At 56.2% G+C, this 15,619-nt stretch overlaps 1 protein-coding gene across 5 annotated transcripts in view; it reads right to left on the bottom strand.

Moving 5' to 3' along the window:
* The window catches only part of ZFHX3 (zinc finger homeobox 3), a 258,117-nt gene that overhangs the window by 150,468 nt on the left and 92,030 nt on the right, over positions 1-15,619 (bottom strand). For 4 of the 5 annotated variants that reach the window (XM_062177061.1, XM_062177059.1, XM_062177062.1 and 1 more), the window contains exons 2-3: positions 12,450-15,277; positions 8,055-8,551 (exon numbers count right to left, since the gene is read on the bottom strand). In XM_062177061.1, coding sequence (XP_062033045.1) covers positions 8,055-8,551; positions 12,450-15,231 — 3,279 coding nt within the window. In that variant the 5' untranslated portion in view covers positions 15,232-15,277. The remainder of the gene's footprint in view (positions 1-8,054; positions 8,552-12,449; positions 15,278-15,619) is intronic. The other variant, XM_062177063.1, reaches the window with a different exon arrangement.

The raw sequence follows: 15,619 nt of genomic DNA, 5'->3' as shown, positions 1-15,619 counted from the left end.
CAGTTTCCCTATTTGAAAAAAAAGCAACATAACAGATGTTAGTAGAAATCCAGCAGGTCCAACAGCGTGCACCTGGAACTTGAGACCAGCTCTCCACTGGTGCGAGTTATTCTCTACAATCCTAGCAGGGAGACAGCACCTCCTGGAAAAGCACAGTGTCAGAAGCACAGAGACCAGCAGCGCGGATGTGAGACAAAGGACAAGGTTCTCTACGTCACATGCAACAGCAGCCAAGTTAAAGACAACACAAACCTGGGTGAAATGACTGCGACACCCACAGCGTGCAGAGCACTGGTGGCCCAGAGAAACCAAGAGCTCTTGCAAATCAATCAGCAAAAGGAATAAAATGAAGAAAAATAATGAGCAAAGGGCACAGACAGGAAAACCACCAAGGAAATAAAATGGCGAACGAATACATCAAGTGTTCAGCCACCTCATAATTACAGCCACGTCAGAAGGCTGTCAAGCTGACAACGCACTGGTCAGCAGGCAGGGATCCAGGCCTCCCTGACTGGGGTGGGACCGCAGCGGTCAACCTCCCGCTGAGGGACCACGCAAGCCGGCTGCACACCCCCGGGCCCCGCACAGCAACGAGAGACTGGAAAACCGACGGAATACCGGGCAGCCATTAAAAAAGAGTAACAGACGTGTAGGGAAGGACCTACAAGAAGCTGTATGAAAAAGCTCAAAGTGTACCAACCGCCTGTACTTAGACATATCTTCAGGGGCCACTTGTGTGCGTATACACACATGTACACAAATGCACACTTCTGTCTGCATGAGCACAAACCAACCCACAGGATCTAACTAAATGTAACTGTAGTGTGCTACTGGAGAGATAAGTCAGACTAGGAAAAGGGACTTTCATTTGTAAATAACTGAAAACACAATATAAACAAAGACCTGAGGCTTAGTAGATAGGATATAATTCCAATTTTGATTCAATCTTATACTTTTGTGAAATGCCTATGTTATGTGCAAAAAAAGAAACCAACTTGTGGCAATTCTTCCTGTCCTGGATTTTTCACACCTTTCCCAGTGAACATGCATTATCCATGTTACTTCACCATCAAAACTTGGGGATCCACCTGGGATCGCCAGCTTACCCTTGGCCAAGCACAGAACACCAACCTTGCTAGAAATGATCACGACACTGTAAAGGAATCCTCTCAATTTTTAACTCTCCACAAAAAGATCGGAGAGAGACAGAGAAACAAAAATACTAGCATTTAGAAAGAATATAAAAGTGCTATGGTTAACGGCTGTAAAACTGGTTTTGCAACAAGTGGCCTGTGAAGTTCTAGCCTTTTTAAGGAAGGCACACCTAATACGATGTCAGATCCATGAGGTGGTATCCAGAGCTGGGGCCCAGAGCAACCCTGGCCCTAGCTCCTTGATGTGAGTGCACAGAGCTGCAAGCAGAGAAATGTGGGCAAGGCTTGCACCTGCCAGCATCGGCCAGGTGTACAAGACAGCACCTCAGGAGGGGACACCTGGAAGTAGGTGGGACACTTCTGGAGGAGGACGGGGCAAGAAACTGTCCCAGCGAGGTACCAACCTTCCACACCATGCACGGTTGGCGGCACGCATGGCTCTATGCTCCTATGGCAGTGATGAAGACTCAGCCCTGGCACGAGCCCTGCCCTGAAAGATTTGCTCTTTCCTTCTTCCTAGAGTCCCCTTGCAGTTAACAGGTGGCCAGAAGAACTTCCAGGGCCAGGCCCTGTCTCCAGGCATGGACCCATCAGGCCACGGGCCCCTCCCAGCCCAGCCCAGCCACCCCACAACCTGCCTGCCCCAGCCACCAAGCGAGGAAAATGAGCTGCAGAGCCCCAGCCGCTCCAGGAGGAGGAGGAGGACACGGGAAGCTAAATGTGCTCCACCTCAACACCTGGCCTTCACACCTCCTCAGTCACTGCCAGGAAAACTTCCCCTCCTTTCACTCTTTGGTGCGCAGCACCAAGGTAGGGGGAAAGCGGGGCAGAAGGCAGCACTTAAAACAAGTCTCCCTAACGAGAAAACGAGCAGGGAGGAAGTTGGCTTCGGAACCACGATGTGAACCAGATGACACCGGCCGCAGCGCTCCCAACATGGAGCCACCGGAGTGCAGAGGCCATTGGGGGAGGGACGCCTCCCCGGAGGCTTGACGCCTTTGGCTCTCAGAGCAGACAGAGGCTGCTGGTGAACACCCAGGGGCATGCAGGGTGCAGTCGTCCTCCCAAGACCCCCACGCCACCCCCACACCCCAGAAAACCCATCAAGGAGCACAAACAAGGCCCATTTCAGAGCAGGCTGCAATCTGCCCTTTTCCACGTCTTGTGATCGGCCTATCCACCACGTGACGATTGTAAGACCCCGCTAGCAATGTCAGCCCAACGACTGTCTTAAGCTGGTGCTAAGGAACTGAGATGGTTCTGGAGTGGTGTAGAGCCCAAGGGAGGGTTTTTCACATCCCATGCACGGCACGATCCTCAGAGGAGGGCAAGAGAACAGGCCACTGTGTGGGAGATGGGTCAAGTGCGTGTGCACACGTGTGTGTTAGCAAACGGCGCCAGACTCTCCCTCTTCCTCTAAGCCAAGTCGAGTTGGCTTGGACATTGGCTTCCCTGGTTTCCTCCCTGGGCTGAGGCAGCTCACATGCAGCTGGAACCCAAGAGTGGGGCAGACAACCCTCCTGTGTATAATGTAAGATGAATGGGAGGGGCCGGTGCTGTGGCGTAGAGGGCAAAGCCAGCATCCCATATGGGCGTCGGTTCAAGTCCCAGCTGCTCCACTATGATCCGGCTCTCTGCTCTGGCCTGGGAAAGCAGTGGAAGATGGCCCATGTCCTTGGGTTCCTGCACCCATGTGGGAGACTCGGAAGAAGCTCCTGGCTCCTGATCAGAGCAGCTCCAGCCATTGCAGCCATCTGAGGAGTGAACCAGTGGATGGAAGACCTCCCTCTCTCTCCCCCTCCTTCCCTCCCTCCCTCTCTCTCTCTCCCTCCCTCCCTCTCTCTCTCTCCTTCTTTCTCTGTGTAACTCTGACTTGCAAGTAAATAAAATAAATCTTAAAAAAAAAAAAAAAAGACCGGTGCCGTGGCTCAATAGGCTAATCCTCCATCTGCAGCACCGGCATACCGGGTTCTAGTCCCGGTCAGGGTGCCAGGCTCTGTCCCAGTTGCCCCTCTTCCAGTCCAGCTCTCTGCTGTGGCCTGGGAGTGTAGTGGAGGATGGCCCAGGTCCTTGGGCCCTGCACCCGCATGGGAGACCAGGAGAAGCATCTGGCTCCTGGCTTCGGATCAGCGCGGTACGCCGGCCGCAGCGGCCATTGCAGGGTGAACCAACGGCAAAGGAAGACCTTTCTCTCTGTCTCTCTCTCTCACTATCCACTCTGCCTGTCAAAAAAAAAAAAAAAAAGGATGAATGGGAAAGTCAACGAAAGGCAACACATCCAGGGAATTCCTTCTGGTGGGGTCTTCGTCTGTCTGTAAAGCTGATGGATTTCCAAGCCAACAACACTCAGGTGAAAAAAGACATCAAAGGACAAACCTGATTCTGACAGCTGGCAGCTATGCACCGCCTGCCGCCTGCCTTTCCGCTCTGTCCCCACCCCAATTCCAAACAGACACCACCATGAGGTGCCAGGAGGCTGGGAGGGCCAGGTGAACCCAGGAGAGCTGGCACCCACACTCCAGGGACCGGGGACGGAAGCTGGCAGCCCTAGGAAGCTGAGGTCAGGCACTGGGCAGTACTGGCCACCCCATATCTCAGCAAGTGCAGGGCTGCAGGAGTGGGACAGATGTATGCATGCGAAATCAGAAGAATGTGGACAGAAGCTCCTGGAGTTCCAGCCCTGGGGAGATACAGATGCCTTCTCCATTCTGTCTCAGGGCGGTCACCGAGGACAGAAAGCACCGGCCCAGCTGTGAAGTTCCACGGGAGCCTCTGATCCTCCCGCTGCACCCACCGATCACAGGGACCCCACGGTGGCAGGACAGCAACGAAAACCACAAGAGACTGGACCAGAGACAGCCCGAGGAACCCAACCAGGAGTGCACTGCAGGCACCAGGACTCCAGAGAAATGGAAAGGGCTTCTCCATCAGACACTGCAGGCTCCCGATTCCTCCCCTCCCCCACCCCCTACCCTTCTCTTCTCCCAGGAGGCAGGGGGAAAGGATACTGGAATATTATCCTCCATTCAACACTGCTCTCACACAGTCACCCAGGCCAGACAGTTCCAAGCAGAGGAGATACGATCACCTGGTGTCTGCCCTTCCCTCTGTGGTTTCGATACTAAAAGCCATCTCATGCTTTCAGCAAGTTCAGTCCCAGGACAAAGATAAGTGACAGGTTAAGATTCCCCTTAGTGGAAATGCTTGGGACCAGAAGTGTTTTGGATTTCAGATTATTCTGGACTTTTAAATGTTTGCATATACATGAGTGATCTTGGGCACGACCCAATCTAAACACACAATTCTTTTGTGTTCCATATATGCCTTATACACACAACCTGAAGGTATTTGTATACAATACATTCAGTATCCTTCCGGTTTTTTATTATTAATTTCGTTTACTTGAAAGGCAGAGTGACGGAAACAAAGAGAGGAACAGTGACAGATATTCCATGTACTGGCTCACTCCCCAGATGCCTGCAACTGCCAGGGTTGAGTCCATCCAGGACTCCCAGGCCGTGGCAGGGACCCAAGCACCATCTGCTGCCTCCCAGGATGCATCAGCAGGAAGCTAGATCAGAAGTGGAAGAGCCAGGACTTGAACCACACTCTGATGTGGGATGAGGAAGGAGTCCCAAGCAGCCGCACCTACTGGGCCATGCCGCCTGCCTGCGCTCTGCCTGCAGTCCATCCCAGGAGGCGAGCTGTGCAATCTTCCACTTGCACCATCACACTGGCACTCAGGGAGCTGCAGGTTTTGGAGCATCTGGATTTCAGATATCCAGAAGAGGGATGCCCGGCACCAGCACTGATGGCATCCACGGCTCTGACTCAGCTCCAACTCGGGATCACTGTGAGGGCAAAGGACAAAGGAAGCCGGGCCACCTGCCGTGCACCTCCTGAGCTGGGGGCTCCATCCCCACCAATGCAAATAAGGAAGAAGATGGGAGAGAAAGCCCCCAGCTGCCAGGAAGACCCAGCAGAGAAGCCAGATTCACGCCGCCCTCTGCAGTAGGTGCAGAGGAAAGCAGCCCCGCGGCAGGATCGGCAGGATCCGCAGCCTCCCGGGCCAGGGACGTGGACAGGGCTGGGTGGGGTGGGGCAGCCCAGGCCGGGGCTGTGGGTGAGCAGCCGGGCGCCCACCGGGGGTCAGCTACATCTGCAGGGCTCGCTGCAGCAGACGGTGAAGAACTCGATTACATCCAGTTAACTGTGCTCTAAACCTGATTATGCATGCGGGGCTAATGGATTACATTAGCAGGAGGAAAAATAACATTCAGTCTATGTCCATCTACTACCGGCCACGCCGGGGCCCAGGGACAAAGTGGCGCAAACCACCTCCAACCCCCACCCCAAATCCACACACTGGGACTCCTGAGGCTGAGGGGCCCCTCTTGGTGGCCAGAGCAGCTTATCAAGGTCACAGGGACAGACACACAGAAGGGCTCAGGACAAATGCTAGAAGCAAAGTCCTGTGTCATCCAAGAGGGGCTGGCAGGGCCCCCACCCCGACGACAGGGCCTCAGCAACAGAGGGGCGCTCACTACCCAAGGAGTAGTGGGACCAGATGAACGGCCTGAGCTCCCAATGCAGACAGCACTGCCTGAGCCTCCCAGGCGGGTCACCTGGAGGGAGGTGCCAGTCAAACACATCATCCCAGTACCTCCCCCTCAGGGGCCGGCGCGACCTCCCACCCTGCACCCCGACACCTGGGAGCCTTCTATCTGCCCTGCGAATTTGGAGCAGGAGTTTCCTCCACCTAAAGCAGAAAAAAAGAAAAGAAAAAGAAAAAGGAAACACAAATTAAGGCCCAGGAGGTTAAGTGACTGGGACTGGTATAGTACAAAAACAAAATGTACAGTACAAATAAAATGCTTCCCTCACACCCATCACTAGAAAGCACCTCACCCAGAGTCCCCAGGTGGGAGCTGTGGACATGGTTTGGGGACCAAACATGGGATATTCTCAGCCAGTGTCCCAGGTTCCAGGTTCCAGTCTTTGGGGGAGCAAAGTTTGATGCTTGCTACGCCCTTATCCAGGACTCGGTTCGCAGAGAGGCAGCAGAGAGCTGACTGCCACTGGGTGCCTACTATAACCGCAAGGGCAGCTCTCGCCTTGGGTGCAAGACGCCCGCTCCGTGCCACCTCTGACCGACCTTCACCAAAGTGGCAGGCAACCTTCAGTGGACACACTGAGGCCTCTGCACAAGTGCTACTCTGTCGGGTCCTCTGGAAATTCTCCTTTCCACAGGCAGGTTTTCCCGGCCACATCAGCTCCATCCTGTGGCCGCTTCAGACCCCTGCCTTTTCTTTCCATGGTGGCATCAAACGAAGCCAGGGCCACCTAAGGGAGCTGGCTGTGCGGCGCCCACATCTTCCTTAGTAGGCAGTTCCAGAACATTCTATCCCCACAGCCTCATTCCTGCTTTCTCCTCTTTCCCCCACAATGACTTCTCACCTGTGTTACCACACAGCCTCGAACCACCCTGGGAACAAGCAAGTATGTAATGAATGGCAGGGCTGGACCTCACAGAGACCAGCCTGGGGAGGCGCCCACAGGTCCTCCTGATGTGCCATGGTCAGGGGGAAGCCACGATGAGCAGAGAGGGGGTGAGACCGGCTCTGGAGCTATGGCACCACACACGCAGGGACCCAGAGCCGCCAGAAACGACAGCAGAGGGGAGAGGAGGGACTGAGAACACAAGTGAGGACCGGGAAAAGGGGCACGCGGGCGCGGAGTGAGGCCGGGAAGATTTATGGCGATTCGTACCTGATGGTTCATACTAAAGCCATTATGGGATGATTAGAGAAAAAGGTGAGGCTTTAAGTCCAGCAAAAATCAATAGAAGCGTCTGGAGCAATTCTGCCGTGCGAGTGAAAGGACTATTTGCAGGATGCGCAGCACCTCCTTCTCTGCTGCTGTCTACAGAGTTCAGAGGAGGACTGGGGGTGGGGGAGGGGAAAGGAAGAAGCAGAGGGAGCCGGCATCTGGCCCAGCGGCTGAGACACCCACGTCCAGACTCCAGCTTCCTGCTCACGTGGACCTCGGGAGGCAGCAGTGGTGGCTCAAGGAGCTGGGCTCCTGCCACCCACAGGAGGGACCAGGACTGAGTTCCCTGCTTCCAGCTGCAGGCCCCTGGCCCAGGAATACCACAGGCATCAGGGAGCCAAACAGCAGATGTGGGTTTTTTTTTTTTCTCTCTCTCTGCCTCCTGAATTACTTTTAAAAAAAAAAAAATGAAAAGGAAGATGAGAAGAGAGGATGAGGAGAGACTACAGGGAGAGGAGAATGCGTGAAGTCCAGAAAAAAGAAGACAACTAAGAAGAAAGGTGCCCCCTACTTGACCCCGACTCCCCTCCATCGCCCTGACCACCTCCCAGCCCACAGTGTCAACTGTCCAGCATGCTTATCGTCCACCATCCCCTGAAAGAATGGAAGCTCTCGGAGGGCAAGGCTGTCTTGTCTATTTCACGCACTGACACAGAAGCTGCTCAGTATACACCTGCTGGCTGCATGAGTGAGTGACCCCAGGGGCACAAAGGAGAGAAGAAATAAGAGAATGAGGAGATGGAAGCAGACAGCAGAAGGCGTGATGCCCAGAGGGAGCTCCTGGGAGTGCAACGGTGTGCATAAGCCTACTCGAAGGCAGGACAAAGCCAGCCGGCAAGACCCTCGAGGGACAGGAGGCCCACAGGCAGCATCAGCTGCTGTAAATAACACTGGTCCCCTGAGTTACCGGAAGAAGACAATCACCACACATCTGCCTCACAAGGCAGAGGCCCCCTGCCCTCCCGATGCCAGGTTACCTTCAACAGCCAACCCAGCCATGACAAGGACTGCCCCATCCCTCCCCGACACACCTCCCCTGTCTCCCAGGTGCCCCTGGTCACCGAGCCTTACCTTGTACAACTTAAGGCTGGCCTCATGCCTGGCGTTGACCGTGTGCAGCCGCAGTTTCTCCAAGCTGTTGGTGTAGTAGTCACAGGCATTGCACTTGAGGTGCACAGGGTTGCCGATGGCCACGCACTTGAGCCTCCACTCGTTGGCCTTGCCGCCCTCCTTGATGTGGGCCACCAGCTGGTACTTCTGCACGTGCTTGTCCGTCTTGCAGTGCAGCTGGAAGTTGGCCTTGAGCTGGGTGTTGTAGCGGCACAGCTTGCACTGGTAGGAGTCCCCCATCACGGCCTTCCACTCGTCCTCCGAGAGGCTGCGCTCCACGTTCATGTGCAGCCCCAGCAAGTCCAGATTGTCCGTCGTGAACTTGTTGCAGACGGCACACTGGAAGAGCTTCAGCGACGGGTCGTTGGTCTGGATGAAGCTCTCGCCCAGGTTCATCAGCTCCTCCGACACCAGCTGCCCGCCCCCGAGCCGCATGTCTAGGGGGATCTCACCGCCCACTGTAGGGAAGCAGAGAGCAAGAGTCAGAGGCCAGGCTCCACCCAGCCCTCCGCCACCCTCAACCAGGCCCAAGGAGGAAAGGAGAACACCCTGCGAGTGGTCAGACGCTGCCAGTCGGGGGGAAAACAAGACAAGCCCACTTGATGAGTCTGTATTTTCCCTCCAGATGTTCTGAGATGCGCACAATGCTCTCTTTTCCATCTTTAGGAGGAGAACGCCTGGAAAAAGCCACAACTACAACCCCATGACCATCTCAGCCCATCCCCCCTCCCATACCCATCATGTGCTGGATACAGGAGAACCTGACACACCAGACTCCCCCAGGCTGGAAATGAGTTATGGCTGTGATGTAAGATACCAAGCCTGTATGGGGAAGCCCCACTGGGCTCCAGATGTATCTAAAGCACGTCGAACATCAGCACTTTCTGCACTGGCTGCTCTGACGAGGCTGCCACTGGCCACGTGGCTCAACATACGTCAGCACCTGAGATGTGGCTAGTGCAACCAAGGAACTGAGTTTTTAATTTCAGTTACATTAAACTCAGAGGGCGGGCATTTGGCACTGCGGTTAAGACGCTGCTTAGAACTCCTGGGTTTGAGTCCTGTCTTCGTTTCCAATCCAGCTTTCTGCTCATGTGAACCGCAGCAGGCAGCAGGTGATGGCTCAAGTCGCTGGGTCCCTGCCACCTATGCAGAGGAACCAGATGAAGTCCCAGGCTCCCAGCTTCGGCCTGGCCCAGCGCTAGCTGCTTTAGATATTTGCAAAGTGAATCAGCATATGGAAGACCTCTCCCCCCACCCCTCTCACACATAAATAAAATGAAAATAAACAAAAAACTATTTAAGCAACTTGAACATAGACAGCCATGAATGGCCAGGGACTGCGGCGCTGTCTGGCACAGCTCTGAACCCAAGATTTCCGGGATGACCTCTCTATTTCTTAACACGCCCCTTGGGTCCAGACGCTGTCTGTCAGTGCCCCGGCCTCTTCCAAGCCTCCCTTTTCTGAGTCTTTGCAGTTGTAAATGCAGGTGACCCATAGGATGGATGCTGTCTGCTAGTCCCCGGTCAACACACAGAGCTGCACCTTGGCTGTCAACCAAGGACTCTCCTCGCCCGTCCACCACATGCTGAGCCCGCTGTCACGGACGCTCCAATGTTTTCTCCACCGAAGGCCAGAAAAGGAGCCACCAGGTTATACAGTCAGTAAACGGAATGGGGGGGTCAGCTCACAGTCCTGGAAAAAGTGTCCTAGAAAGACCACCTGCCCCCTCCACCCCTGTGCTGTTCCAGTCCATAACTCCCCGGCACGGACCAAGGAAAGGATCCACTTTGCAGGCAATAAATTAATAGAGCAAGATCTTATTTCTATCACAAGCAAGGCTTGGAAAGAGCAGCCTTCGAAGCAAACAGCCACACAAAAAGCTGAGCACTGGCTTCTATTTTCTGCCTCTCCCCTCAGCTCACACAGGAGCTATTAGGTCTTCCTCCACCCCACCCCGCCCCCACCTGATATTTAAACTTGACCTTTTACATGTGGTTGGGCTGAGGTTATTTTTTACGACTGATTAGAATCCAAATGAGCGGCTCATCAAAGAAAAGTTGTGATTTTTTTTTTTAAAGGGTTTTCTTATTTAGGCTCCCTGAGGCTCTGCAAGTGAAAGAGATGGGGCTGAGCTGGTGGCCTGTGCTGGGAGGCTCTGGGCCCTACTGGAAGGAGCCAGAACTATGATGGGGGAGGGAGGAGGGCAGCCGGGGGAGCTCCATCGCTTCTTGGGGACGAGGGCCAGGGAACATCCGCAGAAAACACCCGCAGAACACTTGGCGCTCACTCAAAGCAGGAGCCGCCTGAGGGGAGACGAGGAGCAAACACATATTTGTTTCTGATGCCAACCACCTGCAGCATCAGATCTTCCCCACTTTTTAATAAAACCTAACCTTCAGTACATCACGGCTGCTCTAAAAAGAAACTCAGCTGCCACCTGCTTCCAGCAAGGCTGACTGCAAACGAGACGTCCACACACCGAAGAGAGGAAGGAAGTCCCCGTTTCTGATGAGACACAAGTGGGAGAGAGGCAGGCGAGCGCTGACCTGAGTCGCCGGGACTGAATTCTGAGAACTGTTCCTCCCAGGACCACACGCGGGGCTTGGAATCCTCAGAAGCCCACTCACAGACACGCGGTGTAGAAGCCAAGCATTCCCCCGCTTCTCAGCTCCAGTCTCAGTGACATCATTTCAAGGTCAATGAGAAGGTCGCCCTTTGACACAGTGGGAACCCATCCATTTTCCGAGCCTTTGTTCCACCCACATTTTGCTTGATTTACCCCCATATCTGTCTCCAGACTAGAAAACTTCCGTTTCTACTGTCTTTAGAAACAACAAGCCCCACAGTGCGGATGCCCAACCCTTGGCACGCACGGTTCAGCTTGGAGACACACAAGATGACCTTCCCCTACACATCCATGGTAACCAGTCGGTAAAACACCTGCTCATGCAGGGCCAACAGGTGAACCCTTCAAAGTGGAGAACAAGATCCAAGTACCAAGGATTCAAATTTAAATGCATAGCAGAAAAAATATTGAATACTTTGAAATGTAATTTATCAGCAATAGGCAGCACCAAAACACCACACACCTAAAGGCCAGGGCAGGTGAGGTGTGGCCCACACCCCCACCTAAGCCCTCCCAGGACACAGGTACTTCCTCACACCCTGCAACGGGCAGTCGCCACTGGTCCCAGGAGGGCTAGTCAGCAGGGTCAGGGAACGGAGACCCAAGAACGGGGGATGTGGGACAGGAGCAGCACGGGTGCTCACGAGACCCACGCCTGGATGTTCTTACCACAGCAGCTGCCGGGTGTCCACGACGCCTCCTACCTAAGGACTTGTCATTCTCAGTACGAGGGGACTTCCAAAAGCTCATGAAAATGGAGTACAAAAATATTTGAAATTCAGGCAGCACTTTTGCAATCACATATGCTTTCCACAAACCTTCTGAAATTTCCTCATCTATGCTTGCTCCTCTTCTCCAAATATTAAGCCAACTGGAGAGGACAGGGGGTGGACACAGCCAAGTTGGCTTCACTAACGCGGGTGATTTTCACAGCAACCAGGGGAGGCTCCACGAGCCAGGATCCAGCTTCTAAGAAAACCTTGCTTTCTTTGATGGACAACTTTTCAGTTTATTCATTTTTCATCTATCACACCACTCAATATAATGTCCCCAGAGCAATTTAATTCTCAATTAAGTCCCAAGTATGCTAATCACCAACAACTCATCCACAACACAAGGAAGGAAAGAAAATGAACACGTCTCTTGCATCGAGAGCCTCGGAAACCCACGGGGAGCCTTGGGAAACCCGGTCTGGGTGGCCTCGGTCTAGGCGCAGAACCAGCCGTGGCCGCAGATCTGTCCTATGGGGACGACCGTCCCTAGTCAAATTACTGAAAGAGCTGTCCTCTTCCCTGGTAGGGAGATGACTATCCCACCTACAGTTTCCTGTTCCAATGAGGATTCAATGGGACCCGGAAGTCTGGAGTGGTGATGGCGTCTTTTCAAATTGAAAAAGAGAGAAGGAAGAAAATGACAACAGTCAGGAAGGTTGACCACAAGCCAACAACTGGAGGACACACTCGAATTTCAACCCCAGCCCTCCACAGCCTCAGTTCCATCACATCTCTGTTGTGAAGGCATAAAATTGTCCACTGGTCCGCAGAGTTCCAGGGGTTCTCAGTGCGGAGCGACTTGCTTTTAAGATACCTCAGTTTACACAAGCAACGGAGGAAGACAAAAATCTACGCATCAAGAGAACCAGTTCAGCCCATTCTCCATACTCCCAAACTCCTGCCATGCACACGCACACACACACGCACATGCACACACGTGGAGACAGCCTCACCTAGAGCAGGCGTCATGGCGGCCATGGGCCCTGCGGGGTCCAGCTGGAATCCGCTCATCATGAACTGGGTGTCGGAGGCGGCACTGTCCATCTTCAGGTTGGGCAGGTTCATGTTCTGGGCCAGGTAGTACTGGTAGAGCTCGGCCTCGGCGGGCGCAGGCAGGCTGCCGAGGCCCAGGTGCCGGTTGTGCTGGATCTGGGTCATGTTCTGCTGCAGCAGCATCATGTTGTGCATGTGCTTCTCGCTGGTCATGTGGATGCGCAGGTTCCTGGCCACGTTGGTCTCGTAGTCGCACACCTCGCAGCGCCAGGTGGGCTTGGTTTTTGGTTTGGTGGGCGAGGGGGCCCCGCAGGCGCCGCCGATGTTGGCCGCCGCGGCTGCTGCAGCCGCCGCCGCCGCCGCCGCCCCGGCCGAGTGGCTGAACACCTGCTCCCCACCTCCGTTCTGCAGGTTCTGCATGTTGTTGAGATGCTTGTCGGACTGCATATGAATACTGAGGTTGCCTTTGGTAGTTGTGGAGTAGTTACACACCTCGCAGCGGAAAGGCTTGTAACCACACGTGTAGCTCTCGCCTCGCGCCAGCCGGGGGTGGGGCTGCCCGCTCTTGCAGTAGACGCAGGAGCCCCCCGGCTCCGGGTGCTTCTCCTTCATGTGTGCCTCCAGCGTCTGCTGGTACTTATAGTGCCAGTTGCACTTGGGGCACTTGAGTGTCTTACATGAGTTACGAGAATGCATCATGGTCATGTGGCCGCCCAGGGAGCGGGAGGAGCCCAGGACCGTGTCGCACTTGGGGCACTCCACACCGCTCCCCGAGGGGCACTCCCCGACCCCAAGCTCACAGAGGGAGCCAGCGTGCTGGTGCTGGGGGACGAAGCCCCCGTCCTCACCCTCTGTGCTTTCATTTGGTTCTGGTGCTGTGGCATTGTCTTTATTGGCACTTTCGTCGGCGAAGTCCAGCCTCCTGCCGCCCTCTGCCACGGTGGCCCTGACGCCCTCACTGTTAAAGCTTAAACGATTCCTCCTGTTCGCACCATCAAAGACAACAAAGGAAGAAGCGGAATTAGAACTAGTAGAAGCCGTGCTCCTCGACAGGCTCTGGAGCACGTTAGGCATTAGGGGGGAGTTAGAAATGCTTTGGTTTGAGAGAGCAAGGTCCTTTTGGCCGCTACCGCCCGCCGCGGCTCCAGACTCCTCGTGGGGCCTGTCCTCCAGGTCGTCGTCCAACTCACTCGGAAAGAGTCCTTTGCACCCCTCGTCGTCTTCCTCCTCCTCTTCCTCCTCCTCCTCCTCCTCCTCTTCCTCCTCCTCCTCCTCCGCCTCTTCTTCCTCCTCCTCCTCCTCTGCCTCCTCCTCAGCCGGCTCTGCCTTCTCCGAGAAGCAGTCGGCGTCGCCCGCGTCTGGCTTCTCCCCTTCGGCCGCCCCGGAGTCCTTGCCCTCTGAGGATCTGCCAGGGCTGGAAGCCAGAGGCCCCAGGGGGACTGAGGTAATGGGCGTCTTCAGGACTGAGCTGGTGAGCCCGCCAAGGTTCAAGAGGGTGCCGGGGGTCAAGAGCCCGGCCTGGGGCTGCTCGGGGCCCGAGGAGGCCGGGCCGGTGGGGCCGGCCTCCTCCCCTTCCATGCGGATGCCGCTGAACTTGCCGTAGAAGCTGTGTCCGGGGCCCATGAGGTTGGCTGTGGAAACCAGGGGGTGCTGGAAGTTCTTGTTTTTTGGTTCCAGAAAGCTCACGAGGGGCTCCTTGTCCTTGCCGATGCCCTGGATGATGGCGGAGATGTTCTTATTGCTAAGAATTTTCCGCTCGTCCTCGCTCAGGGTCATACGGTGGTCGTGCACCGCGTGGGTCACGAAGGAGCGGACGTACCCGAAGGAGAGCTTGCACAGGAAGCACATCAGGATGGGCTTCCTCTTGCCGTAGAGCACGAAGCCGTCGAACTTGGACAGGTCCACATTGTTGGGGACATCTTTGGATACGCAGGAGCTCTTGGCAGAGCCGTCGCTGTTCAGGTAATCCTTGTTGCTTTTGTGTCGCACGTCGAAAACGCGGAAGCTGTGCAGGACGGGGCTGAGCCCCGCCAGGGCTGAGGTATTCGGGAAAGCCTGGTCTGGGCCGTCGAACCACTTCCCGAAGGATGAGGCTATGTGGAAGGTGTTGATGATCTGCGGGTAGCCAGGCGCGGCGCACGCCGACGACTCCCCCGGCGGGCCCGACGCCGCCGCCGCCGCCCCGGGCAGCGAGCCCAGGAAGAGCGAGGCGAGGGGCCCGCTGCTGCTGCTGCTGCTGCCGCTGCTGCCGCTGCCGCCCGCGCCGCCCCCCGCGCCGGCGCCCCCGCTCAGCTGGCTCAGGCTCTCCACAATGTAGGCGGAGCCGTCGGGCTGGTACACGATCTCCCCCGCCAGGTTCTCCACGTCGCTCTCCTCGTCGCCCTCCTCGCCGCCGGTGTCGCTGGCGCTCTCCTCCCGCAGGGGCGGCGCGGGGCGCGCGCCGGGGCAGTGGTGCTCCATGTAGGTCTGCAGGCTGGCGAAGGAGGCCGAGCACTCGCTGCAGCTCACCTCCTTGCTGGCGGGCTCGGCGGGAGGCGCGACCGGGCCCGCGCCCTCCGCCAGGCGCTCAGGGAAGGGGGCCCTCAGGCCGTCCAGGGGCCCGTGGCTCTCGCCTGCGGGCTGCTCCATGCTACTGGGTTTGTCGGGGAGGTGGGCGCTGTTGAGTTCAGTCCATTGCTGGTGCGGAGGGATCCCGCACCCATTGTCCTTCCCCGAGACGACGGGCGAGTCACAGCCTTCCATGGTAAGGCCTGCGTGGAGCTTTCATTGCACCCAGTACGGATCGGACCTGAAGAGCGAAGGCGAGGGGGGAGGAGGGAGAGAGGGGAAAGAGAGAGAGAGAGAGAAAGGAAAGAGGTTAGGAGGGCCGAGGCTTAGGTCCCGCACGCACGGAGCCCACTAGGAGGCTTCTGTCCACACCCACAACACAGAGACAGCGCACGCGGCACCGGGGCGGGCCCTGAACGCAGCCCGCGGAGGGCCAGAGAGCGGGCGAGTCGGCAGCCGGGTCCGGGTGCGGGTCAGGGCCTGGGCGAGCGGGAGTGGGAGCAGGCTTGTCGGGCTTCAGGCCAGCTTCGACGTCCGTCCTCGGCCAGCCCGGCGTCGAGCGGGTGATGGGCACAGAGTCCCA

The sequence above is a fragment of the Lepus europaeus genome, chromosome 19 (assembly GCF_033115175.1).
Source record: "Lepus europaeus isolate LE1 chromosome 19, mLepTim1.pri, whole genome shotgun sequence".
NCBI lineage: Eukaryota > Metazoa > Chordata > Mammalia > Lagomorpha > Leporidae > Lepus > Lepus europaeus.
This window is presented reverse-complemented; position numbering and strand designations above follow the sequence as displayed.